Source organism: Miniopterus schreibersii, assembly GCF_964146895.1.
Source record: "Miniopterus schreibersii genome assembly, chromosome: 15".
In the NCBI taxonomy this organism is placed as follows: Eukaryota; Metazoa; Chordata; class Mammalia; order Chiroptera; family Miniopteridae; genus Miniopterus; species Miniopterus schreibersii.
Window position 1 is genome coordinate 17,627,175 of NC_138115.1, and position 24,185 is coordinate 17,651,359.

Sequence of the window (24,185 nt, forward strand, 5' to 3'; positions counted from 1 at the left end):
CCAGGCGGTAAGGCCTCCATGCACCACACCTGGGTATGGTGCACCCTGCCTCTGGTTGTCACTGTTCTGTTTACAGAGGACTTAGATGAAGAGAGGCAGGTGGACATTTGTAAATGCCTTTGGTAATGCCTGATTCAGGGAGCCTTTCATCTGCCCCTCCTACTCACCCTCAGCAGGCTCCACCCCCCACCAGCTGGTGAGGTCACTAGGCTGATCTGTGATCTGACTGGGGGGATTCAGTGGGGAGCCCCTTCCTTTAGTGTTCCTGAGGGCAATGGGTCCTCTAGGCCAGGATCCTCACCCTACTGGCACCCAAGGAAAATGGAGAGGAGTGGGCTGGGAGCCGGGTTGGTCCCTCCTCACTCTCCTCCTCCCCATTTGCCCAAAAGGCCCTGCAGCCTGGGAACCAAGGCTCTGGACTGGACTAGAATGAGAGGGAGGCAAGTGGGACTTAAGGGCCCTTCTCCAGGGGGTAGGGGAGGCGGGTAGAATGGGTTAAGGGTGGGGCATAGGGGCTGGGTCTCAAAGTCCTAGGTTCTACCTCAGCAGGGCTCCCCGAGGCAATCCTCACCTTCCAGGATATGAGCAGACTAGATGGGCACGGGCCCTCCTCTCTACTACCCACACCTGGGCCCAGCTCCCCATAGGCCTTCCCCCTGCAGCCATCTCGGTGAGGCCCCCAGACCCCACAAAGTAAGGATCCCAGACTCTAGGCCTTACCCTTACAACAGGCTGCAGCCTTTGGTGGGGTTGGGCCCAGGTGTGACATTCCAGACCTGAAGAAGGCAGAAGGGTAGTGAGCCTGTGCGCCAGGTATGCCCTGGGGTTTCACACTCTTCTTTTTGGCCCTGAGGCTCATGGTTTAGCCATAGTCCAGCATAGCCACCTAAGGGACCCCCCACAACCACCTGCCAGTGCCACCCAACCAGCCTCTGGCCCTGGGAGAGCCGCTCCCTTTGCCCTTCATCCCCTTTGCCTCTCCTCCCTCCTTCCTTTCCCCTAATACCTCACCTTCCTGTGTCTCTAGGGGACCCTCTCTCCCTCAGGCCAAGTCCTGGGCCAATGCCCTGCTGGACCCTGAAATAAAAGACCCAGACTGTGTCAAACTCTACTTTATTGGAATAGAGAAAATAGGCAACAGGAGACACACTTGGTGCTGGCAGTTCTTGGTCCCTGCCCCCATCCCTCTCAGCCCCAAGGCCTAGGGGACTCCTGCCCCCACAGGGCTCTCCCACTTGTCTAAACAAGGAGAAGCCCCCACTTTGGAAAACTGCACAGGGTGGGAACTTCCAATATGCATCTTGCTGCCAGCTTCATGATTAGCAGCAAATGCCCACAACAGCAATAGCAACAAGACTGGACTTGACATTTCAGGAAAAGACACGTAAAAGAGTAAATAGGACCCATGACGCCATGTGTTCACAACAGTCCTATGACAGAAGCTATGACACTGCTGTGCCTGGCCACGCAACACTGGGGAGGACAGCAACAGATGCATGGGAGGCTGATGGCACAGGAGCCCCGGAGGGGCCGGCACTTCCACTCACAGGGTTAGAATCAACTGAACACGTAGGTTCACATTCTGTGGGAGGACAGTCAAATGAAGGTACCAAAAGGGAGGAAAAATCATTTTCAAAAGGAAAGAGAAAGCCTGCTTCCCCACACTGAGTGGACCCCAGGCTGGACACACAGGGCAGCAAGAGCCAGCAGCAGCCTAGGCTAGCCAGTGAGCTCAACAGGCAGTTCCCGGCCGCACAGGGCCTCCCACTGGCGGGCCAAGAGTGAGATGAGCTTCTCGCGGCTCTCGGCGCTAGGGACAAACACCTGCCACTGGACCTCGCGGCCCTGTCCGGCTCTGGCTAGGCCACCTGGCACCTCCCCAAAGTGGTCCAGGGTGACATTGCCCATAAGGTCATGGCCCTGCACATCGTCAAAGACGAGGGTGAGAGCCTGTGGGTAGGTCTGGTAGCCCATGAGCACGCGGTCCAGGTCCCGGACACGGCGGCCATCATCTAGCTGGTACCGGTCCCTCTGCGGAGGCTCTTTGGCAAACTCGGGCAGTGGGTAGTGGACGAAGTCCTCATCCAGGAGGAAGATCTCAGCACTGGTGAGCAGGAGCGTTTTGGGGCGCAACACGCCCCTGCAGCGCCCAGGTGGCGGCGTGCCCACCTGGAAGGCCTGTACATACAGCAGGATGCTGAGGGCCGGTGCCTTCTCTGGGTCAGCTATCTTCTGGGCCACGATGAATGTCAAGTCCCCGATCTCCTCCTCACTGGGGTAGGTGAACTTGACACGGCTCGAGTGGATCAGCTCATAGTTCTCCATCTTCCCTGTAGAGAGAGATGCCCACCGGGGCTGAAGCCTGGAACTGGTCTGTAGTGGGGCTGGGAATGCCAGCAGCCACATGCCACCCAGAGATGGCAGCATGGGCTGCTATCTGTCAGAGGCAGGTGAGAGCACTCCAAGTCCTGATGTCCAGGTGGAGACCACAGGCCAGCAGCCCAGAGCAGAGCACACACTTGAGGTGTGTCTACCAGATGGTTAAGGGTTTGCTGGGATGGAGGCTCTGCCCTGGAAAAGGCCATGTAAAACCCTAGCTGGCTGAGCAGGACAAGAGACAAAAAGTAAAAAAGACAGAGGCAGAGGGCTCCAGGCATGCTGCCCCTTGGGGTTGGAGAGACCAGATGGCCTGTCTAGAGCCTAAGCTGAGCAAGGTTACCTGTGGTCTTGTTCCCAAACTCAGAGTAGAAGTCCTTGTCGACAGGCTCAGGCGAGGGTGTGCGTTCCAGGGAGGAGAGTACGGCCATGAGGTGCTGAAGGAAGCAGTGTGTCAGGTAGCTGTCTCGAGTCAAGCACGTCACCACCTGCATAGGGGAGGAGCCTGTGGGAGAAGGGGCTTGTCATGGTTGCAGGCAGCTGTTCCCCTGCCCTGTCCCTGCCCCTGGAGCCAGCTCTAGTCTTTAGCAAGTCAGCCTGGACCTGAAGACCACAGAGTCAGAGCCAAGAGGGCCCACATGGAAGAGCATCACAGGGCCTAAAGGCCACTTCTCAGGCCGGAAAGGCTGTGACATTTTTCTGGAAGGGGATATAGAGGCATTAGGGAAAGAGCTTAGTTTTCTCTCTTCAGGAAGTGTGAGTCAGAAACATCCTGCCCTGAGCACAGGGCCCTCTCTGCCTGCCTCCCAGCACTGCCTGGCGCTTCCCTGCTTCTGTCCCCTCCCGCTCTGAGCCCTGGCAGCTGAGTCCTGCACTCTCAGCAGTTCCTGAAGCTGTTTCCTCCTGCTCCAGTGAAATGGCTTATGAGCAGAGAGGTAACCCTGCCATCGATACACACCCACAAATGGAAGGTGGAAACCCACTGGGAATACTGGCCTTCACTTAACATAAGACAAAGCAGTGGTCACTCACCTGTCAGCCGGAAATACTGGTCAAAAAGCCCAACGTTGACTGACTGTAGGTCACTGAGCTTTAAAACAAAGCACTGGGAGATATGGAAGGGGCTGTTGTTGTAGTCGGTGTTTTTCTGATGCCAGAAATCTGTGATGGAGGAAAGGGTGGTAGTGGCTGGGAGGGGCCTAGGTGCACAGCTGAGTCTAGCAGCAATGTATGCCCTTGGCTGGCCTAGACAACTGAGGAGCCACCACCACCTTCCATACACACAAGGCCTCATAGGCAATGTGTTCTAGAGTATGAGCTGTGCCTGACTCAGTGGAGTCACCCAAAGCCTCCCACTGAGGCCCTGAGGGGCAGAGGCTGCTCCATCCCTCATTATGGCTAGTGCCCAGGTGTTTGCCAGGCCCTGGCCTGACGCTTTCATGCCTAGCCTTAGGTTCCTCATGACAGAGTTGGGGATTGGGGGCGGGGATGGGGGAGTGCTATTTCATCCCCACAACCCCCCAAGAGATTCTCGGTCCAGTGCAGCCAAGTCACTGCTGCCTGAGGCCACACAATTGGCTCTAAGATGGAACCCATCTCCTCAGGCATGGGCTCCAAGCCCCCTGGGGCGGCAGCAGGCCCTGGTGCCTACCCTGCAGTGGCTCCGAGAAGTAGCGGCGGAGGCCATCATGCAGCACGAAGTACACGGCCTTGGTGGAGAGCAGCATGCAGGCAGTCACCTCCAGCCCCGGGGTCTGGTAGAACACCACTGAGGACCACATGAGGTGCCTCAGCTCCTCGTTGTCCACCTGGACACAAAGGGGCTGGGTTTGAGCCTGCAAGGAAGCAGGGCAGGGCAGAGCATGCTGCTTCTCTTCCAGGCTGTGCCTGAAACAGACCTCTGGGCAGGGCACCTTGTTAGACCAGTCACCCTGGTGCTATGCCCACAGCCTTGGACGGGGAGACTCAGGACCGTCATCACATTTTGTCAATGGATTAATAAACTTGGGAGCAGAGAGGAAACGAAGGATGGGAGATGGGTGTGCAGTGGGCTCTGCCGGGCCCCGAGGATAGGAGTGGCTGCAGGGGGCGGTGGTGATAGGACAAGTGACCAGGAAAGGGCAGTCCAGGCGCGCCCAACCCAGAGAAGTCAGAGAATCTGAGGCTGATGCCAACACAAGCTCTGCCAGTCTCCAGAACTATGCTACCTCTCCACACCAGTGCCAGCCAGCAAGACCAGCACCCAGGCAACTACCTCAGCAATGCTGCTGTGGAAGAACTCGACGATGGCACTTCCCCGCAGGCTGGCGATGTGCCGGAGCGATGCACAGGCGGGCAGGTGTGAAGGGATCTGATTCTCCTCTGACGTGGACTGGATAAGGTGCTCGCTTGGGTACTGGGCTGGGGCGTCAGCTTGTGCCAGGGCCTCCGCTGGAGATGAGGCCTCCACTGAGGCTGGAGCTGGGGTCTCTGCTGGGGTCTCTTCTGCAGCTGAGTCCTCTGTTGCGGCTTCCGCTGGAAGCAAAGCTGGCACTGGGGCCTCTGCTGGGGCTGGAGCTGGGGTCTCCTCTGGGGCTGAGGACTCTGCCTGGGCCAGAGCTGAGACCTCCACTGGGGCTAGGACTCGCACCTCCTCTGGGGCTGGAGCTGTAGCCTCTGCCCGGGCCTCCTGGGGACGCTGGTCACTGCTGCATCTCCCAAACCCCCAAGAAACACTACATTAAAATGCAGACCCATATGGAGACTCATACCACACACACAACCTCAGAGTATGAGGGGAATGTGTGCACCACACACACTCCACCTCTGGGGCCCCCCTGGGGATTTCAGCACCAGGTTCTCTATGGGAAGACAAAACAGCAGAGAAAAGGTACCCAGGCCTTTTCTCTTGGGAGGGAGATGAGCAGATGGGGGCAATACAGGCCATCTGGCACCCCAGGGCTGGGACAGTCGGACATCTGTGGCCCATGAATTGAAAACTTATTTTGAGAAGGTGGGAGAGGTGTCCGAAACACCACTCTGGAGTTCAGAGCATGACCCAGGTGCCCAGGGCTGGGACCTGGGTGCACTCAGGTCTGAAAATCAAAAACTCAAATTACCCTTCAGTCTGCCTTTAAGTCGTCCTCTGGTGGCTCAGGCTCCCCTCTTTTCACTGGTCTGTTTCAAGTGCTAGATCAAACACTGCTCAGAACCCTTAAAGTTCATGGAGGTAGGGGTGCCCCCTGCAACCACAATATGTGCCCACATGCCCATGCCCGTGCTGAGGGAAGTCCTTGGGACATGTCTTCTCAACTAGACAGTCCAGCTGGCAAATCAGATCCCTGGGGCTCTGGCCTTGCACTGGGCCACATGCCCCTAAGAAGCCTCTGGGCTGTCCTCCTGTTGTCATCGGGCAGAGATGTGTCTGTGGGGATGAAGCAGGCGCCTGGTTTCTGCATGGAATCCCCAGTGTGGGCAGGTTCCAGCAGGCTTTGGGGTGGCAGGGAAATGTCACCAAAGCCTTAGCACAGGGGCAGACAGATGGGGGTATAGCTGTGCATGGCCACCTTGGGTATAAGCTATTCTCTAGCACCTAGGCATCAGGGGTCTCTACAGAGGGATGGATCTGAGCTGGGTGTAAGAGGGGCACCTGATTCAGCCAAGAAGCGGTAGGAAGCATCAGTTAGGGGCATAGGCTGGAAGGAGAAGGCAGGCCCTGTGAGATGCTGGGGTGAGAACATGATCTCCACTGTCCCCCAGGATAGAAGAAAAAGTGAGCTGGACTGTGTCTCAGGGGACAGGCGGGTGACAAATGGGCTTTCTTGCCCATGATGGGAAAGCCCCAGTATATGTGAAGCCAGGGGGCAGTGAAAGGAGACAGGGTCTACCCTCAAAGGAATAGGCCGCTTGAGCCCCAGGTGGAGGTGAGCTGTGGATATGACCATACCCCCCATAGGCTCTCTCTACCCCAGCCCCAGACAGTGGTCAGGGAAACCCAAGGAGGGAGCCCAGGGAAAGCCAGGCTCAGGGGGCAGAAGCAGGGTAGAGAAGAGAGTGAGAATCAATATGTCAGGGCTCCCAGCTATCACTCCTTTCTGTGCCTCAGTCTCCCCCAGGTGACCACCCAGCTCACACACTCAGGCCTTACGCACTAAGCCAACAAGTTCCTTTGGAAGGGACTCCCCAAATTACATGCAGCAACCCAGATCCTCCTGAGAAGGGCTGTGTGGCTCTCAACAGGGCAAGGCTTAGAGCTGAGTATCAGAGCAGGTGATGCCTAAAACAGTCCCCCAGGCCATGGAGACAGCTACAGGACTGTGAAACCCTGTGGGGAGGGGTGGTGGGTGATTCTCAGAGGCTGTGCCTGGGCCCAGAGGGGCAGAGCAGGCCAGACAAGGTGGCGGCGATCTCCTCAGCCAAGCCTGCACTGGCAGGGGACTGGGCCAGCCTGTCCTTGTGGAAGCAGAGCTTTCTTATGCCTCTTCTAAAGCCCTGAGAGAGAAAGAGCAGCTCAATGCCAAGCTCGAGGGAGTCAAGGACACAGCTGAGGAGTTGGGCCCACCCTGGACCCACTCACACACTACAGGAGCTCAGAGATGTGGTTTGGGGTGAGTGGTCTCAGGCACACTTCACGGGCAGAGACCAACCCCATGCCCCTGGCCCCGAAAGCCTGTGCTCAGACTCACCTGACCCTGTCCTTAGCAGGCTGGCCATTCATAAGGGGGCGTTGGGACTGGCCCCCAGTCACAGGGGTCTTAGCGATGACCACGGTCTTTAGGTCCTGCAGTGAGGCCCGCAGCTGGTTGTAAATGCGCAGGAAGTGGAACTTCTCATGGGGCAGCACAAAGATGGCGGTGACAAAGCGGTAGCCCACGAGCAGCTCCAACACATGGCCGTCGGCAAAGGCACCCCGGGGCTGGGTGCAGCTGCGTGTGGGGTCCAGCAGCACAGTGGAGAGTGGCACACGGCTGAGCTTAAAGCTGTTGCGGTTGCGACAGTTGTGGGTCCCGCGGTTGGGCATGGGGTTGAAGTCAGCCTTGATGACATTGAGGTGCTGGGGCGTAAGCAGCAGCCAGTATGGGATGGCGGCAGACTTGACGGCCTCGGAGGGTGCGCAGCAGGAGCGCCGCACAGCTGAGCAGAGCGTGCAGCTGGCCCACTCGATGTTGCCCGAGTAGTCCCCGGCGGCTGTCTGCACCATGCGCTTGTCGCTGTAGACCAGGTAGACAGGGAAGCAGCCTTGGCTGCACTCCTGGCAGCCGCCCGCCACTTTGTAGAAGGTGAGCAGCTGGCGGAGGAACTCCTGCAGGCTGGTGTGGCTGCCATAGAGCACGGGGCTGCACAGCATGGCCATGTGCTGCGGGGCAAAGCATGAGCGCAGGTCAGCGTGGAACTCATGCAGGTTGGAAGCATCTGAGATGATGAAGAGCGTGTTCTCACTGTGCCGCACCTTGAGCACTAGGCACAGCTCTGGCATGAGAAAGCCGAACTCAGTGAGGTCGCCGTGCGGGAAGCAGAAGACAAAGCGCAGGGAAGAGAGGATGTGCTGGCTGCTGCCCCGCGACTCCTGGTGCGGGATCTCGAAGACGGCAATGCCGAAGTCGGTGAGCACAAGGCAGGCGGCAAACTGGCGAATGCTGCCCTGTACATGGATCAGGAAGCACCACAGCACCTTGAGGATGCGGATGTGCTCCAGCAGGAAGTCCTCGTCTGCACCCAGGGCCCACTCCAGGGCCAAGCGCTCCTCCTCACCCTCCTCCTCCTCCTCCTCTCCCCGGCCTCCTTCCTCTTCCTCCGTGTCTGGAGGCCCCATTTCAAAATAGCGGTTCTCAGCGACCTCCTCCTCCTCGCCCTGGCCCTGCTCGCCTTGGCCCTCCTCCCGCGGGCTGGCTGCCTCGATCCAGGCGGGCAGCTGCCTCTCGATGGCCTGCCGGATGAGCGTGCTGAGGCGCTGGATGAAGTCCTGGTTGGTGGCTGTGTAACCAATGCACGTGAAGGGCAGGAAGATGATTTGGCCGGACCCAGGCACCACCTGGACCTCCGGCTCCGAGTGCTCTGGGCTGTATGAGAAGCCAGATCAGTGACATGCTGGGATGGGACACCCTACCTCTCAAGTCTGGGCCTGCTGCTACACCCTGGTCCCAAGAAACCAACTCATGGGTATCCCAAGACTGCTATATAGCCAAGCCTATTCCTAGGACAAGTGCCCTGGTGGGGAGCCAAGGTGCCAGGAGGCTGCGGCCACCCGTCTCTTCAGAGTCCACATGCCCAGGGCTCAGATGACAGGTGTCCAGGCCAGTCCTACCCACATCACACAGGTTCCCCCAATGGAAGCGTCACAAAGACTTGTTGGCTGTGAGCCCCAAACGCAATGAGTGCTCCAGGCAAGGACTCACTTGTGGACAACAGTTCCCTTCAGCGGCACTCTGTGAAAGGGGCATTCCTAGAACCTTCACATTTAAATTCAAGCTCCTCTTGACCACTACTGCCGTCACGAAAAAGTGTGTGTATATCAGGGCAGGGAAACCTCCTCTGCAAAGGGTCACAGTGAATACTTCGGGCTGTTGGGGCCACTCAATCACATACTCTTTATTTTTTTTAACAGCTCTTTAAGAATGGAACAATCATTCTTAGCTCACAGACTGTGGACCAAACGAGCCTTGATCTGCTGACCCCTTGTGTAGGATGACATATATCAGGCAAAGTCCAGGGATTCAAATCTAGAAACAGACCAGAGTCCTTCTCATCTGTGTTTAATTTAAAGAAAGAGGTAGTTCTGGAGGACTCCCGTGAAACAGATACTTAACAAAATCCAACTAGTTATCACTAACCCACAGCTGAGTGTATACAGAAAGCCCCGGAGGCCTTCTTAACCTCTTCCTTACCTTGCACCACCAACAGCTCCAGGTATGTCCCTTAAATCATCGGAAGGTGCCTGATAGAGAAGGAAATGTGGTCAGCCCCACCCTGCTACAGCCATTCCCTGGCATTTACTGGTGCTAGGCCCTGAGCCAGGCACTCTGCCCTCCTTCCCTCCCTCCCTGCAGGAAGTTCCCACCATCCCACGCTCTATTCTGGGGTGGATTATGGGGCCTGGGGGCAGAGAGACTCTCAGTTATTCCACCAGTGCACAGCAGGGCTGATTCCCAACCGGGTCCATCTGCTCCCGACTCCTGAGCCAGAGACTCTTGCCACTCTGTGCCTCTGGGTCTGGCATCCGAGTGCCCCCTGTGCCACTCCAAGGGTACACCAACTTGGTAACTGGTCAGCTGAAGACACAATGAACAGAGGCTGCACAGTGCCTGGCAAAGCCCTCCTAGTGGTCTCTGGGCAACAGGGAAGACGCAGTGCTAGGGAACCTCCTTCCCATTGTCTGACCCTGGGGAGGGTGAAGGGAGAGTGTGCCATGCAGTGCTGGGAAAGGGAGAGGGCTCTGAAAACTACCGCAGGGGTCACTCGGCCATGACTCTGTGTTGCTGAATAGAGACGGGGCTGGAGGGAGGCCTAGGTAGCAAGCACACTCCCCACACACACGGCAAATGAGCCACTCACACCACACTTGCCTTCCTCCTCTCTTCCCAGGACACATGAAGACGCTCCAGAACCCTTAACAGCAGCCACAGAGAAGGTGCCACAATCATACTGTGTCCCAAACTACCAGGGTGACATGCAGGGCTGGGCAGAATGACTGTGGGGTGCCAGGCAGCAGGGGAGAAACTCTTCCTGATGGGTTTGGAATCCAAACAACCCTCCCCCCCAGGACCTTCTGAATTGCTTTCCCCAAGGGAATCTACTCATATGAACTAAAGGTTATCTGACTTTGACTCCCAGGGCCCAGTGAGAGAGAACTGCTTGTTCCCATTGGTGAAGGGAGAGAGGAAGTGTAGAGGTGTAGAGGGGGAGAGATGGAGGAGGAGGGAGGGAGGCTGAACATAGGCCCTTAACCACAAAGCAGAATCCACCAAGCACTGGCAGTATCTGCCACAACACTAACCAGGCCACCTCCTACTTCCAGACAGCCTCAGACAAAGAGCTGGCACAGAGGTAACCAATCCCCAGAAGCAGGAGGCAGGTATTACCTGTCCCGCAGGGACGGACTCCAAGGAATCAGAGCATCCCTGAGCAATGGGTTGGTCCTCGGGAGTAAGACTGTCGGTGGACGAGAGGCTGCTGGCCAGGGCTTCCTCTTGCACAAACATGATTCCTGGAGAGACCAGGGGCAGGCGGGTGGGACAGTGGGGCAGGGAGAGCAGCTATTCAACAAACCGGCTGGGCCCTCGGGATTCTGGCATGGCCAGGGGCTAGTCAGACCCCCAAACCCAGCCACACCTGAAACCTTAAAATAACTTGAAGATTTCTAATTTAGGGTAGAGAGAGGCTTTCTGATCCTAAATTGAAAGGAAGAATTTGAAGTGTGACAACATAAAGACTAAACTTCTATAAGTAAAAAAAGAAAGGAGAAGAAAGTATGTGCAGTATTTGACAAACATTTATATCTTTAATCTACAAAAGGCTGTTACACATGATAAAAAGGGGGGTAAAGTTGGAAATCCCATTAGGAGACAGACTGCAAAGAATGCAGACACATTCCACAAAAGAATGGTCAATAGATATCACATGAAACAATGCTCACCCTCCTTCACAAATAATCACAGAAGGGCAAGTTGGAATAAGACACCAGTTCTGTCTCTCACTTTGGCAGTTTAGTCAGACTGTGTGGCCCGGACCTGGCCTAACTGGGTAGAGGTGAGCACTGGGGTGGGAGCTGGCCCGCCTGTCAGGAGAGCAGTTTGGCAACATGTCCATCAAGAGCCTTAAACATGTTCACTCCTAGATCCTTCCCAGCAAAATGACTGAACACAGTCCCACCCCGATCTGACATCTCTGCAGAGCCTCATAGACACATAAAGGTGCAGGACCTTGAGGATAACCCATACCTGCTACCTATGGCCTGCTTCCCACAGGACCACCCCACTGACCCTCCCCTAGTCAGCCTCCCACTGACTTATGCACCAAGGAAACACAGTGTTTTTAAAACCCTGCTGAAGCTGTTTTATGAATACAGCATGTCTGGGCCTGTTATTTCACTCCAGACATTTCCTAGGCTGGCGGAGGGTAAAGCCTTTTTAAACGGTTTCCTAAGTGCAGCTAGTTGGATGAACACTGGACACCAACCCCTTGTTTCACAAAACTCTGTGGAGGATCCCAGGGCTTGGCCTGGCTTTAACACCAGTTACTATCGGTTAGAGCCCCAAAGGTCACAGACCCTAGTCCAGCTCAGCTGCTGCCTAGGGACAAGAATACTCACGTAACCCAGGTCCTCTGCCACGGGGTAGACCCAAGCCCTCTGCCCAAGCCCAGACCCCCTCCCTCCCAGCGAAGCAGCAGGGACCCTGCACAGGCAGAAGGGTGGCAAGCACACAGCTATGTATTAGTGCTGTTCTCTCCTAGAACCCTCCCATCTCCCCATGCTCAGGTCCTACCCATCCTCTGAGGATCCCCTCACACACCACTTCCACTGCAAAGTCCTCTGCTCTAGACATACCTCTCCCTCTACAAAATGCCCCCAAATCATTCTGTCCTGTCCTCCCCTGGGCAGGCAGCCTCCTCAGGACACTGTCCTGGTCATCTTGAAACCCCCAAAAATACAGGAGAGGGAAGCCCTTATTGACCACTTCAGATGAGCCAGGAGCAGTGCACGGTACGTCCCCCGTGCTAGTTCACACACGCCTTTTGTTTACAGTTCATCACATCTAAGATGCGTAGATGTGGTGCCATCTTGGTCTTAGCAGGTGTCCACGGAAGGTTTTCACACGACTCCATCACGAGTACCAGCTGGCTGACAGCAACTACGAGACACCACTGACTGAAAGACGCATCTCAATTTCAGAGCAGTTGTGTGATCTTAGAACTGATGAAGTCGGGTGCACACACTTCACAGTTGAGAAAACAGCTTCGGAGAGGCTACAAGTTGCTTGAGGGAACACGGCCAAGGAAGTTGGGACACCAACTCAGCTGACTGACCCCGGGAGCCTGCTCCTAAACCACTTCTCTAAGGCCTCCTCTCAACTTCACACCCTGCCTGAAGAATCCACCCTGGCATTCTGCACATCAACCCCTATCGGTCACAGTCCTCTGTGGTTCCACCAAGCTGGCTAACAGTTCCTGAGATGACCAGAGGCCTGGTGTTCACTGGGCAGCACCTTCACATAGGCCCCCGAATGCCCAGTTTATTAACATATATGTGCACTTCTAGGGGATCAGGCTGGGAGCAAAGCTGTTCCCACATGGGAGAAATCCATGCCCATCCAGGCAAGACCCAGCAGCACATGGCTGAACACAAATATCTGTGGATTCCTCCATATTAGTGAAAAAGAAAGCAACATTTTCTTGCGACTACCCACCCTCCCAAGCCCCGTTTGGAGCCAAGGAAGTGACAATTGGGATAGTCTCTGCTTCCTTCCTGGACCACAGTTAGTACAAACAAGTGGTCAGAAAGGGTCACTCAGAGGACGGGACAGGGGACATGCGTGCTTAGATGGGGGCCCGACCTTTGTTTCACAGAAAGGAAAGAGATGTGCACACACAGACATCCACTGCAGTTTTATTTATGAGGTGCAAATCTGAAGACATCTAAATGTCCAGCAGCTAGGAAAGGGAAACAGGCTACAGTGAGCCACTCGGTGGTGTCCCCAGGGGGCAGTAAGGCCTGGTCTGGCTGGTGCAGAGGCTTCACTACCAAAGGGGGGGCTGCCTGCAGCTGTGACCCTGGGATAGATGCCGCACTCACTCTGCCTGTGATCTGCTCTTTACCAGCTTGTTCTCAGCTTGCTCACTCACACTCAATCAATTCCACAAACGCTGACTGAGAACTGGCTAGTCCCTGGCCTAGAGGACCAATTGCATCTCCCTGTCCCCAGAACCCTAGTCCGGCAGTTCCTCCGCAGTGCTGTGAGGCCCGAAGAGGGCTTTGGCCCCGAGGCAGGAGATGGGGTCGGGGAAGTCTTCAGTGGGATACAAATCTCCTGCCCCTTTTATGTAAAAAAAAGACTCTCAGTCAAGTATTACAAAAGCAAACTGACAATCACTCTGGCACCCTACATCACCGTCCATTCTCACAAATACTCTCCGAGTCTCTTGCCTGCGACCTTGGTGCACCGCCCTGCAGCAGGCTGACTTAACCTCAGCACTTCTCCCTCCTTTCTACCCAGTCTTCCTCTCTGATGTGACGGCTGCAGAGCATTTTGCACCACAGCTTAACCTCCCTCTCATCCTCTGACGTTTGTCACATCCCCTGCTTTGCTAGCATAAATAACGCTGCAGTGAGCAATTCATCTCCCCTTCCCATTATCTTATCCCACCAAGATAAAATCCCCACCAGTGGGGTTACCAGGTCAAGGAGTGGGAACGTTTTTCTGGCTCTTGAAACATAGGGTCAAACTGTTTTCCCAAGACCTCACACCAAGTTCTGCGTCTCCAGGAGCCCTGGTGGGCGGGCGGCGTTCCTTCCTGTGTGTTCCACTCGGGATGGCACACCCTCCCCTCTTCCGTGGGGGCCGGGCCAGCAGACACTCTCATAGGACCTGCTTCACTCACTCATCTCCGAGGTTGCCTGGGTTCAGAGGTGAAAGCCCTTTGAAAACGCTAAGACAGTGGGCAGGTGAAAAGGATTGGTCTTCCATGGGTCCTGGACAGCCTGTCTGGGCCCCACAAACAGTGTTTGGGCCTGAGCCACAGAGATGAGGTGACGATAAAAAGAAAGCTCCCCATGCAGGGATCAGGGCAGCCAACTCAGGAAAGTAACAAGGCACAGCTTCCCGGTAATAAGGAGCAAATCCGCCCACACTGCCTGCAGGGGAGTGGGGTCCTTACAAGCAAGCAGCCCTGAGCCTGTTCAAAGAGCAGCCTCAGGGACCCATTAGCCACCCTGGGGTACCCTAGAGGAACTAAATGTAGGTGTCAGAACAATGTGGGGGGTGGTCCTCACTAAGCAAATAACAGAGCTGAAATCAGGCCAGGCACCGCCACCATGTGCCACCCTGAGGAGCTGACTTGCAGACAGCACCACACCCTCCCTGTGTCTGAACCCTGCAGGGAGCAGGTGCCAGCATCTTCCCCAACCCCAGCCAGGCCAAGGGGCCCAGAAGGGCCCGGGTGGCTCTGCTAGGCAGAAAGCTACACACATGATTACCTTGGTTGGAGAGGATGGGCTGGGGCAGGGAGGCGGAGGTGGGAGCCACAGTGGGAGGGGAGCTGCTGGGTCTGACGCAGGGGGCAGCTGAGAGCCGGCAATCCTCACCAACCTAGGAGGAGTGCTCGAGTCAGCCCAGGAGAGGAGAGAAGGATCGGGAAGAACATAACTCAAAAAGGAAGGATGAGGAGAGACTCAGAGGTTCTCACAAACATCAGGGCTGGCGAAGTTGGTCTCGCCCAGTCCTTACAACCCTGTAAGGCAGGTACTATCACCGCCCCACCTTACAGAGAATAGATGGGTGTGACTTGCCCAAGGCCAGGTAGCCAGGACTCCAGTGGCTCTGAGTGTGCCCACAGCCCAGTTCCACTGGAGCCAGCTCCTTCCTCAGCTGGCTGACCACCACCACCACTCTTCCCACCTCCCACACAAAGACCCACCTTCTTCTCAGTGTTGCTCAGTTTGGACTTGACCTCCTTGGCTTTCTGAATTGCTTTTAGCACTTCCACAGTGTCCAGCTCCTTCTCTGTGGTCACTGTGTTGTCCAGACAGACCTACAGAATTCAGAAATGGCTATTAGCCATGTTGGCAAGCATGGTGAGAGCAGAATGATAGCAGCCCTGCCAATGTGTGGGCCAGGCCTTGTGCAGCTCAACCCACTAGGAGATGAGTTCCTCACAACCCACTAAGTGACCTGCGAGGTCCTTAGAGTGGCCCAGGGAAGTCCCACACTGCCCAGTCTATTGCTGGGAGTCCCTTGCCAAAACGGTGAGGCAAGGATACAGGGACCACTGAGGAGGTCTCTTGATGGCTAGGATTGGGGGAAGGTGGTAACCTGAACAAAGCCCCCAACTCCGGCGAAAATGAGATCAGCAAAGAGCATAGGGAAGGTCTTCTGGGCTGGGAACTGGAGGGCAAAGGCATGGAAAGCAGGTACCCCTACCTGCAAATGCAGGAGGGATTGTGGGCTGGCAGGCAGTGTGCAGCAGGCAGTGTAGTCACATGAGGGAAGGTCCCAAGGAGAGGAGCCAGGAGGGGAGGAGATGTCATCTCGTGAGCACTGTCTTGATGACAGTGTGAAGGAAAGGGCACTTGGGGCCGAAAAGAAATTGGGGGGGTGGGGAAGGATGAAAGCAGAATGCAGACTTCCAGGTATCTTCTGGCCCGAGATTTGGGAGGATTGGGGAGGGACCTGATTGAGGCTGACGAGACAGGTGAACCTGGCTAAAGGCCTGTTCCACTGGCATGGTGGCAGGTGGCCAGACCCACTCAGCAGGCAGCAGACACTGGCCTGGGCTACACTGGCAAAGGCGAGCATACCCTTGGGGTCTGCAGTCAGACTTCATGGACAGAAGTCGTCCAGGAAACATGATTTTTACAAATATCTTATTTTTGGCCCTGGGTGGGTAGTTCTGTTGGTTAGAGCACTGTCCCAATATGCCAAGGTTGTGGGTTGAATCACTGGTCAGGGCACATATGAGAAACAATCAGTGAGTGTATAAATAAGTGGAACAACAAACTGATGTTTCTTTCTCTCTAAAATCAATCAATAAATTAATTAATTAAATACCTTATTTCTGACCCTTGCCTACAATAATCAATGTTATTTTTAACAAGCTGAAGACAGCCCTCCACACTCAGTCTGTGCTGTGGGTTCATGGGGAGCTCTCCTGGGTTGCAACTCTGGCACAGGCAATGTGAGGGAAGTCTGCTGAGGAACCATAGCAGCCACTGGACGGTGGGTGACAGGAGGGGTTGCAGGAAGGGTGAGGGAGTTTTTTTCTTGGGGAGATAGCAGACTTCGCAGAACTAAAAGGCTTAGGGTGAAGAAGTCCTTTTGAACCAGTCAAGGGTAAAACACTGGAAGTCACCGCTGGCTCTGCTGTGAAGATGTGGACTCAATCCAGATTGTCTCTATGAAGCTAACCCCCACCCTATCCCCAACCTGGCAGCCTACCTCAGAGGCCCTCTCTCCAAACTGAGCCAGCACCTTGGTCCGGTAGTCAGGGATGATGCTCAGAGGGTTGTTCAGCAGAGCCACGTGCTCCAGACAGGGGAGGCTGCCTATGCTCCTGACCTCCTCCATCTGCAAGGCACGAATTCCATTCCCCTTGTCCCTTCTCTTAACACTTTGGCAACATGAGAACACGTATGACAGCCTTTCAGGTGAAAGAAGGCTTACTTATCATTCTTCTGTAAAGTGACAAACAAGGCACAGCCACCCTACAACCCTGAGATCCTTTTGGGACCTGGCTCACCTGTTCGATTCTGTTGTTGCTGAGATCCAGGTTGACCAAGGAGTAGAGCTTGTGCAGGCCACTCAGACTCTCCAGGAGGTTGCCTGCCAGGTTCAGAGTTTTGATGTTCCCCAGTTTGGTGTGAACCCCTTCCAAGGAAGACAGCTTGTTGTAGGACAAGTCCAGGTGCACGAGGTTGTACAGGTGCTGTGGCAGCATTGAGAACAGGGTAAAGTGGTTCAGGTCAAGGCTCCAAAGGAAGGGAACTCACCCTAATGGTGTGATGAGCCTTCCTACCTGAAATGACCAGCTCTGCAGGTCAGCTCCATTCCCTCCAGCTGTTATTTGGAAGGGAACGCCTTTTTCCCCCCTGCACATGCCACAGCCCAGTGGCACCCCCTACAGAGGCAGCACAGCCCACAGGTGCGAGCTTTGAAAATAAAGTTTGTACCTTAATGATGGAGGTATATCAGCCTCACCTTGCTTGATTTGTATTTATGCACCTTTTCTAATTCTGGAGAACTACAGCAACAATCACTCAGTGCATCGCTGGGAGCCTAAAGGAATAGCAGCAGCCCCTGCTCCTACAAACTTCTGGGGCACCCAGACACCTTTTGAGTGCCTATGAGAGAAAACCCCAGGGTTTGGCCAAACCCCAGAGTCAGCCTTCTAAACACTCAGGGACCTTGTAAGAAGCTCATAGGTGGCAACAGTCTCCAAATACATTAATTACCTGCAGGTTGTCCACGACTAGCACTCCATTGTGACTCAGGTCCAGGAACTCAAGCTTTGGAATCAGTTTCTTGTGGGGAAAAAAGACAACATCCAACGTTACTCTAGGAGGCTGGACCCTACGTCACCCCTGCACATGGTGGACAGGCACCCTGGGACTCTTTTATTTATTTACTTACTTCCTTATTTATTAATTTATTTTCCTAGAGGTAGGGAGAAAGGAAAAGGGAAAGGGAGATACAGAAACATCGATGTGAGAAAAACATCGGCAGGTTGCCTCCCATACACATTCCAAGCAGGGACCGAACCTGCAACCGGAGCATGTGCCCCGACCAGGAATCAAATAGGCGGACTTTTGGTACACGGAATGATGCTCAACCAACGGAGACACACCTGCCAGGGCCACCCTGGGACTCTCTTCTGATCTGGGCCTACTGGGCTAGCCATACCTGCAGGGCCACTGATGTAATACCTCCCAGTGCCCACCCAGCAGCAGGTCCACAGGAACACACAGGGACTCCAGTGATGAGCACACATCCCCATTTTTATGGAGCACTTGGCTTATGAAAATGACAAATGGCAAGATCTCAGAGAAGGAAGTCTGTCCATCCTTCTTCTCCAACCCCACTCACTGAGAAGCACAAATACAGGAATCACACTCCTATTTCACAAATGCCATCTGGATGTCACTCTTACAGGAGCACATCTGGAATCTGTGGAGTGATATTTCCACTCCACTCTTTGGAAGTAAATCTCTTCACTCACTGTGTTTTTATATCAAATGTACATGCAGCCCGTCCGGTGTGGCTCAGCAGTGCATAGACCCATGAACCAAGAGGTGCCTCGTTTAGTTCTAAGTATTATCTCACTTTATTTATTTATTTTAATATATCTTTATTGATTTCAGAGAGAGAAAGGGAGAGGGGGAGAGAAAGAAACATCAATGATGAGAGTCATTGATCGAGCCCACAACTCGGGCATGTGCCCTGCCCGGGAATCGAACCGCGATCTCCTGGATCCTAGTTCAACGCTCAGCCACTGAGCCACGCCCGGCCAGGCTATCTTACTTTAAATAATTCCATTTTGAAATTTAAAAAATTGCAGGCAATGCACAGAGCCCAGGTTTTCTATGGTACTTCCAGAAAAAGCCAAGTTAAATACTCAACCTCAGGGTTTGGTCAGGCCAGAGAAAGCCCACTGCTGAGAGCGTACCACAGATTCGTCGATCTTGGAGATGCTATTGTGGCTCAGGTCTAGAGTGGTCAGTGCTTGCCATGTGGGGATGATGGCAGTCACGGGGCCTTCCAGGGCTGTGCCTTCTGGCTCCCACTCATCAAATTCCGAGGCTTCGGGGACGAGGACTTCCTGTGTAAGAACATCTGTTGAGCACACTTGGGCCCTCACGCAACACTCACTGGGAATGCAATCATTGCAAAATTTCAGGAAGGGCTTGAGCATATTTAGCATGTGGAAGTGAACTTGCATTAAAATTGGGCTTTGGTTCATATGTCTTTAAACGATTGTGAAATAACTGAAAAACTTAGCAACATAACAGCTACTTGGAATATATTCTGGTCCTGCTTCAGGAGCAAATGCTTTTCAAGCTCACAAGGGCCTTTTGCCATAAACACGGTGATGCCTTTTCTGGCTTAAATCTCAGAGGCTAAAGGTCAGAATTCATGGTGTTTCCAGCAACTGTGCTTTCCAAGCTGGCACTGTGGTCCCCACTGTGGGACAACAGGCCGTTTTAACTGTTACTTCACAAGGCTCAAGCCCAACAATTCTGAGGTAGCAGCACAGAGCACATGGTACCATCGAAGGAGGGAGGAAGGCCTCCTTCTTTTGACTTTCCATGCTCACAAGACCTCTCCTCTCTTGATAGATCACTTTGGGCCCCATGAGCCAGGCGGCAGGAAGTGCTTTGGAGAGGGGCAAGGTTGCCTAGCACCCTTGCTCTTGATACCAGCCTCCTTCTTTTAGCCAGTAAGCCTCAAATTTCACCAAATCCAAATCTCGATCAGTCTAAGTCATAAAGTAGTCACTATGCTTTTCTAGAGAAGAATTTTAACATTACTAAGATGCAATCCATAAAAAGGTAAATAAAAAGGAAACCTCTTACATTCTTGAGGATTTCTGTTGCTCATATACAAACAATAGGCCTAACATATCCACAACCTCACCTGTCCCCTTCAAGTCCACTAAGAATAAGACACAAACGAGTGCCAAATCAGGGCTTTTTATCAATCTAGCAAATAAACGTCCTGCAGTTGCCATTGCTCAACAATTTGCTCATTAAAACACCAGGGACTTTTTTTTCGAGGGCAGGGGGTGGGGGACCCAGTTCCTTAAAATATCTTGTTTAACAGTGTGATTTTTGATGAAGATGTGCACGAAAGTGTCCCAAAGGCTGCTAAGTGCTGGGAGGGCTCGCATGAGTGGGTGGCAGCCCAGGCCCAGGGAAGGTCCAGCTTCTGGTTTCTGATATCAGCAGTGCACACACTCACCCTCCGTAGGGGGACCACAGCACAGGATCCTGCCCAGGCAAGAAACGGGGCGCTCACCTTCATCGAGGTTGTTGAGAAGCGAACACTCATTGTGGCTAAGGTGGGCTTTGCAGCGACCAGCCCCCGGATGTGCTTGGCATCACAGTGGCTTATCTAGAACAAGAAGAGCCATGTCTCAGGAACAGCATCACTCCTCGGTCAGAAGCCTTAGGTAGTGGCAGGAGGTGATTCAAACCCTGTCTCTCTGTTCCTCAGTTTCTAGTACTGACTAAACAGGGTCTGAAGAATCTAGTAAGACTCACAATGAACCTTGAACTCTGTTTTCTGTGTAGGGGATGCTTGGGGCTTAGCATGTAGACAGAAAGTGTGGGCCATGGAAACCAGAGCTGAGAGCAAGGGGCCTCTTAAGCACAATGAACATGGTGAACCCTCCTGTTCACCCTGCCCGATTTCCCCAGCCTTGGATGTCCTGCAGTGGGGAGGGGTGGGGAGGCGGAGACAAAACCAAAGCACACTCCCCCAAGCCACTCGCTAGAGTGACACACCCACAGACCCTGGCAGTGGAGCCTCAGCCTGCTGAAATAGGGCAGGGCTGAGCCAAGCACTCCTCCAACTTCTCAGTCCTCACTTGGCCTGCACTGGTCGAGGCAGGCCCACAAGTTCCCACTAAGAGAAGAGGTCCTCCAGGTCTCAGATAAGCCCAGAATGCTGCAGGCAGAATAGTCCAATGGGTAGCAGAGGCTCTGGGGTCAGGCTCGGCTGAATTCAGATCCCAGCTTTCTCTCATTAAGCGCACAGTCCTGGCCAAACTTCCTTATCTCCCTAAGCCTCGGTTTTCTCAACTATAAAAGGGGAATAAAAGTGCCCACTTCTCTGGGTTTTTAGGAAGAATCCATCGAGCAGTATACATCAGATGTGGGGCACAAGGCTGAACACAAGGCCACGCCTGAGAAATAGATGCTTTAATACATTTTTTATTACTTGTTACAGGGCCCCCTTTCATTTTAAAAATGGTAACAAAATTGGCACTGGGAACCCAAGAGTCCAGTAGTGAGTAATGCAAAATATTTCCTGTTACGTGTGGGCAAGCCAAAGGGCAGGGGACTCTCAGAGCCCTCTGCTGACCTGCCTTGGGACTGGCTCTGCCTGACCCTCAGGATGACTTCTCCACATGTCGCCTAGAATGACGAAGAGGCCCAAAAGCAGCAGGCACTGGTGCTCCCTCCTATTCAAATGTCACCCATGCCAGGGGCAGAGACATGCACACCAGCCAAGAGCAGTGGAGGCCTCTCTTTCTCTGCCTCCAGGCTGGCCTTACTTACCTAGATGAAATCTGCCACATACTGACAAACACAAAAGTAACAGTACCTCACAATTAAGTCCAGAAATGCAACATCAAAAACACTTCTAGCCATACAGAGTCATAAGCAAGATGATCCTTGTGCAGGGCCCAGCCTTGCCTGCACTCCGGGGGCCCTGGGCCTTACCTCCACCTGATGAAGAGACTTAAATATTGACAAATCAAAAGGCAGGAGCTGCTCCCGAATGTTGCTGGTCCCAAAAGTTCCGTCTGTGCCAGAAACCTGCAGCCACAGATACAGTTTGAATCGGGGATGCTGACACAGGCTCCCTATCCATGTTCACGGGGCAGTGCTGCAGCAACTGTCCCAGACTCAAAGCTCTGCCTGGCTATGAGGCAGGGTGGGCATGCACCCCATCAACAAAGCAGGCTAAAGCTGAGGTTTAAAGCAAGGGACATCGGGTCATGACTGCCCCCTGGTGCTCACAGCCAAAAGCTCAGCGCCAAGAACACCGAAGGTGGCCTTCCTTCCTGGGATGGCCCACCCAGCCTCCTTCACACACACTGCCAGTCAGGGAGCTATTAGGCCCCATGCTGGCTGTGCACCCACCGAGCCCACAAATGAGCTGCTGCAGCTTTACCTTAAGGTACTTAAGGCGACAGGTGAAGTCCAGGATGTGCCCAAGGTCAGTCTTGGCGTCCCCACTGGCACACGTAGGCTTTCCCTGCTGCAGCTGCTCGGTAACCGCATAGAGCTGCAGGGGCCTGATGGCAAAGACCTCACCGGCCCCCAGGAGCTGTTCTCCTGCAACAGCCGTGCCCCAAGGGTGAGCATCCACCTCCAGCCCTGTCCCAGTCTGGCAGCCAGGGCGTTTGCCCACCTGGCTAACAGTTAACAAGCATTTGGCAAACACCTGCTATGTGTTCTGCATGTCAGGACAAAGTCACTGTCCTAGGCACACAGGAGCAGCTGTCCTCCTGAACTCATGATGGGCACAGGGCACACCCAGAAGTTATGATTACCTAGCAGGGAAGGGCCATGGGAACATGTGACTGTGGAGCCACCCTAAGGTGAGGCTCAGTTAAAACCTGAGGCACTGAGCCAGGATAAAGCTGACACGGGGCGGCACTGTGGGCAATAGACCCATGATGCAACCTGCAAAATGCAGACATTTCAGTTAGGTGAGGCCTAAGATGCCAGCACAGTGCAGGGCCTGAGAGAAGGTGGGGGTCTGAGACAGACAGACTGGCATTTGGTCCTCACTTGCTCCTTCCAGCCACGTACCCTCAAGCAGATCACTGGGCCTCTCATCCTCAGTGTCCTCATCTGCACCGCTGTGGGAGGGGGGCGGGCAGTAAGATGCTAGACACTAGGCTGGACCACAGGAAACACGTTATGTTAGCTATGTAACTACGCTCTGTGGCAGGGCCATGACCCAAGCTCAGCTTCTCTTTGCCATCTGAACACTTCCAGGTAAGGACACACCAGATCCAAGAGGACACGATGCCACCCACCTTCTAGAACTCCACCACAGAGCCTTAAACTAGATCCCCAGCTTGAGGTTACCCCCGAGACAAGAATCTGAGAGCCTAAGGTGAAGGACCAAGGCTCCTCAGACTTGGCTGCCGCAGGGCACGTAGGTGGGCAGGCTATGGACCAGATCCAGGGACTTGGGCAACCCCAGGGAGGTGAGCCCTGGCTAGGACTCACTTGGCACAGCCCAACAGATGGAGTTCTGTGCCACCCTGCGCCCCTAGCCGCCTAATAGTGCTGAGCCCACTGCACCCATTATTTTGGGGACCCCTGGCCACATACCTTTTTCAAAGAGCTCCTCAGCCAGCGCAGCAGTGACGCCATTTATCTCCTGCAGAAAAAACAAAACCCAGTTAGGAAGGTCCCTGCCCCTAGTCACCGGGACTCGCACATTCCCTCCGTATCCACCTCCTCTGGTGCTACAGTGCCAGCTCTCCAGAAAGTCCAGCAAAATAGAGCATAAACCTACAATGAATCAAGATGAGTAGAAAGGCAAACTAAGTATTTCCAATTATATGGACGTTTAAAATGTCTCCTCAAAAGCAGAACGGAAAACAGACTAATGCTGCAACTTCAAGCTCACACAGGCACTGGCTGAGCCTACGAAGCCTAGGAGGCTGGCAAAGCTTGGCTATGCCAAGCACTGGCCAGGAAGTCAGCAGCTCCCAGCACTGGCCCTGGGAGGTCCTAGGAGAACATGGTAGAGAGGAGGTCCTGCTTCTTCTAGAAAAGGGGCTCCCGTGACCCTTATGGGATAAAAGAGCTCCCAGAGCCCACCCTCCCTGACAGTGACCATTGCTACTTTCTTTCATGTTCCAAAGGTGTCTTAGGAAAGAGTGAGCACTGTTCTGTGCTCATCCCTTCAAGCCTTGCAACAGGACCACTTGCCCCTAGGACCATGAGAAAGAGGTAGGAAAGAACTTCCTTTTAGAATGATGTGATGGAAGAGGTATGACAAGGACAAGTTTTCAGTCATGTTCTGAGGTATTAATTCATGCTGGGCAATGGCCTGAGTACTTGCTATGTGGTGGCTCACTCAATCCGCCCAACACCCTATGCGAGGAAGCTGCTATTTTGAAACCTGTTTCTCAGATGAGCAAACTGAGGCAAGATGCTCTAACTCTCCAATTCTATGTAGCTAGAAACTAGCAGAGCCACACACCCAAGCACTCGGCTTTAAAGCCTCTCTGGACACAACCAATTGCTTCAACACTTTAGTGGTGTAATCATGGGGTTGGCTGGGCCCCCAGGCCCTCAGTCCCACATCCTGCAGGCAAGAATTTTAACAAATTGATATATGGCAGCCAACAGACTTTTCATAAACAGGTTCAGA

The 24,185-nt window shown here is 54.0% G+C and overlaps 1 protein-coding gene across 7 annotated transcripts in view; it reads right to left on the reverse strand.

The window, feature by feature from the left end:
- Nucleotides 1-1,094: 1,094 nt before the first annotated feature.
- The window catches only part of NISCH (nischarin), a 32,919-nt gene continuing 9,828 nt past the window's right edge, over nt 1,095-24,185 (reverse strand). Inside the window, exons 4-21 of one of the 7 annotated variants that reach the window (XR_014000317.1) lie at nt 23,135-23,183; nt 21,960-22,123; nt 21,506-21,601; nt 20,076-20,171; nt 18,727-18,879; nt 17,516-17,584; nt 16,804-16,989; nt 16,503-16,631; nt 14,986-15,099; nt 14,546-14,657; nt 10,434-10,558; nt 9,240-9,289; nt 7,041-8,414; nt 4,631-5,063; nt 4,028-4,184; nt 3,409-3,481; nt 2,720-2,881; nt 1,095-2,330 (exon numbers count right to left, since the gene is read on the reverse strand). Coding sequence is in view for 5 of the 7 variants with exons in the window: in XM_081159165.1 (XP_081015291.1) it covers nt 1,720-2,330; nt 2,720-2,881; nt 3,409-3,537; nt 4,028-4,184; nt 4,631-5,063; nt 7,041-8,414; nt 9,240-9,289; nt 10,434-10,558; nt 14,546-14,657; nt 14,986-15,099; nt 16,503-16,631; nt 16,804-16,989; nt 17,516-17,584; nt 18,727-18,879; nt 20,076-20,171; nt 21,506-21,601; nt 21,960-22,123; nt 23,135-23,183 (4,209 nt within the window). In the remaining 2 variants the exon portion in view is untranslated. Of the gene's footprint in view, nt 2,331-2,719; nt 2,882-3,408; nt 3,538-4,027; nt 4,185-4,630; nt 5,064-7,040; nt 8,415-9,239; nt 9,290-10,433; nt 10,559-12,944; nt 13,999-14,545; nt 14,658-14,985; nt 15,100-16,502; nt 16,632-16,803; nt 16,990-17,515; nt 17,585-18,726; nt 18,880-20,075; nt 20,172-21,505; nt 21,602-21,959; nt 22,124-23,134; nt 23,184-24,185 lie in introns of those variants that run through there. The other 6 variants (XM_081159165.1, XR_014000318.1, XM_081159166.1 and 3 more) reach the window with 6 other exon arrangements.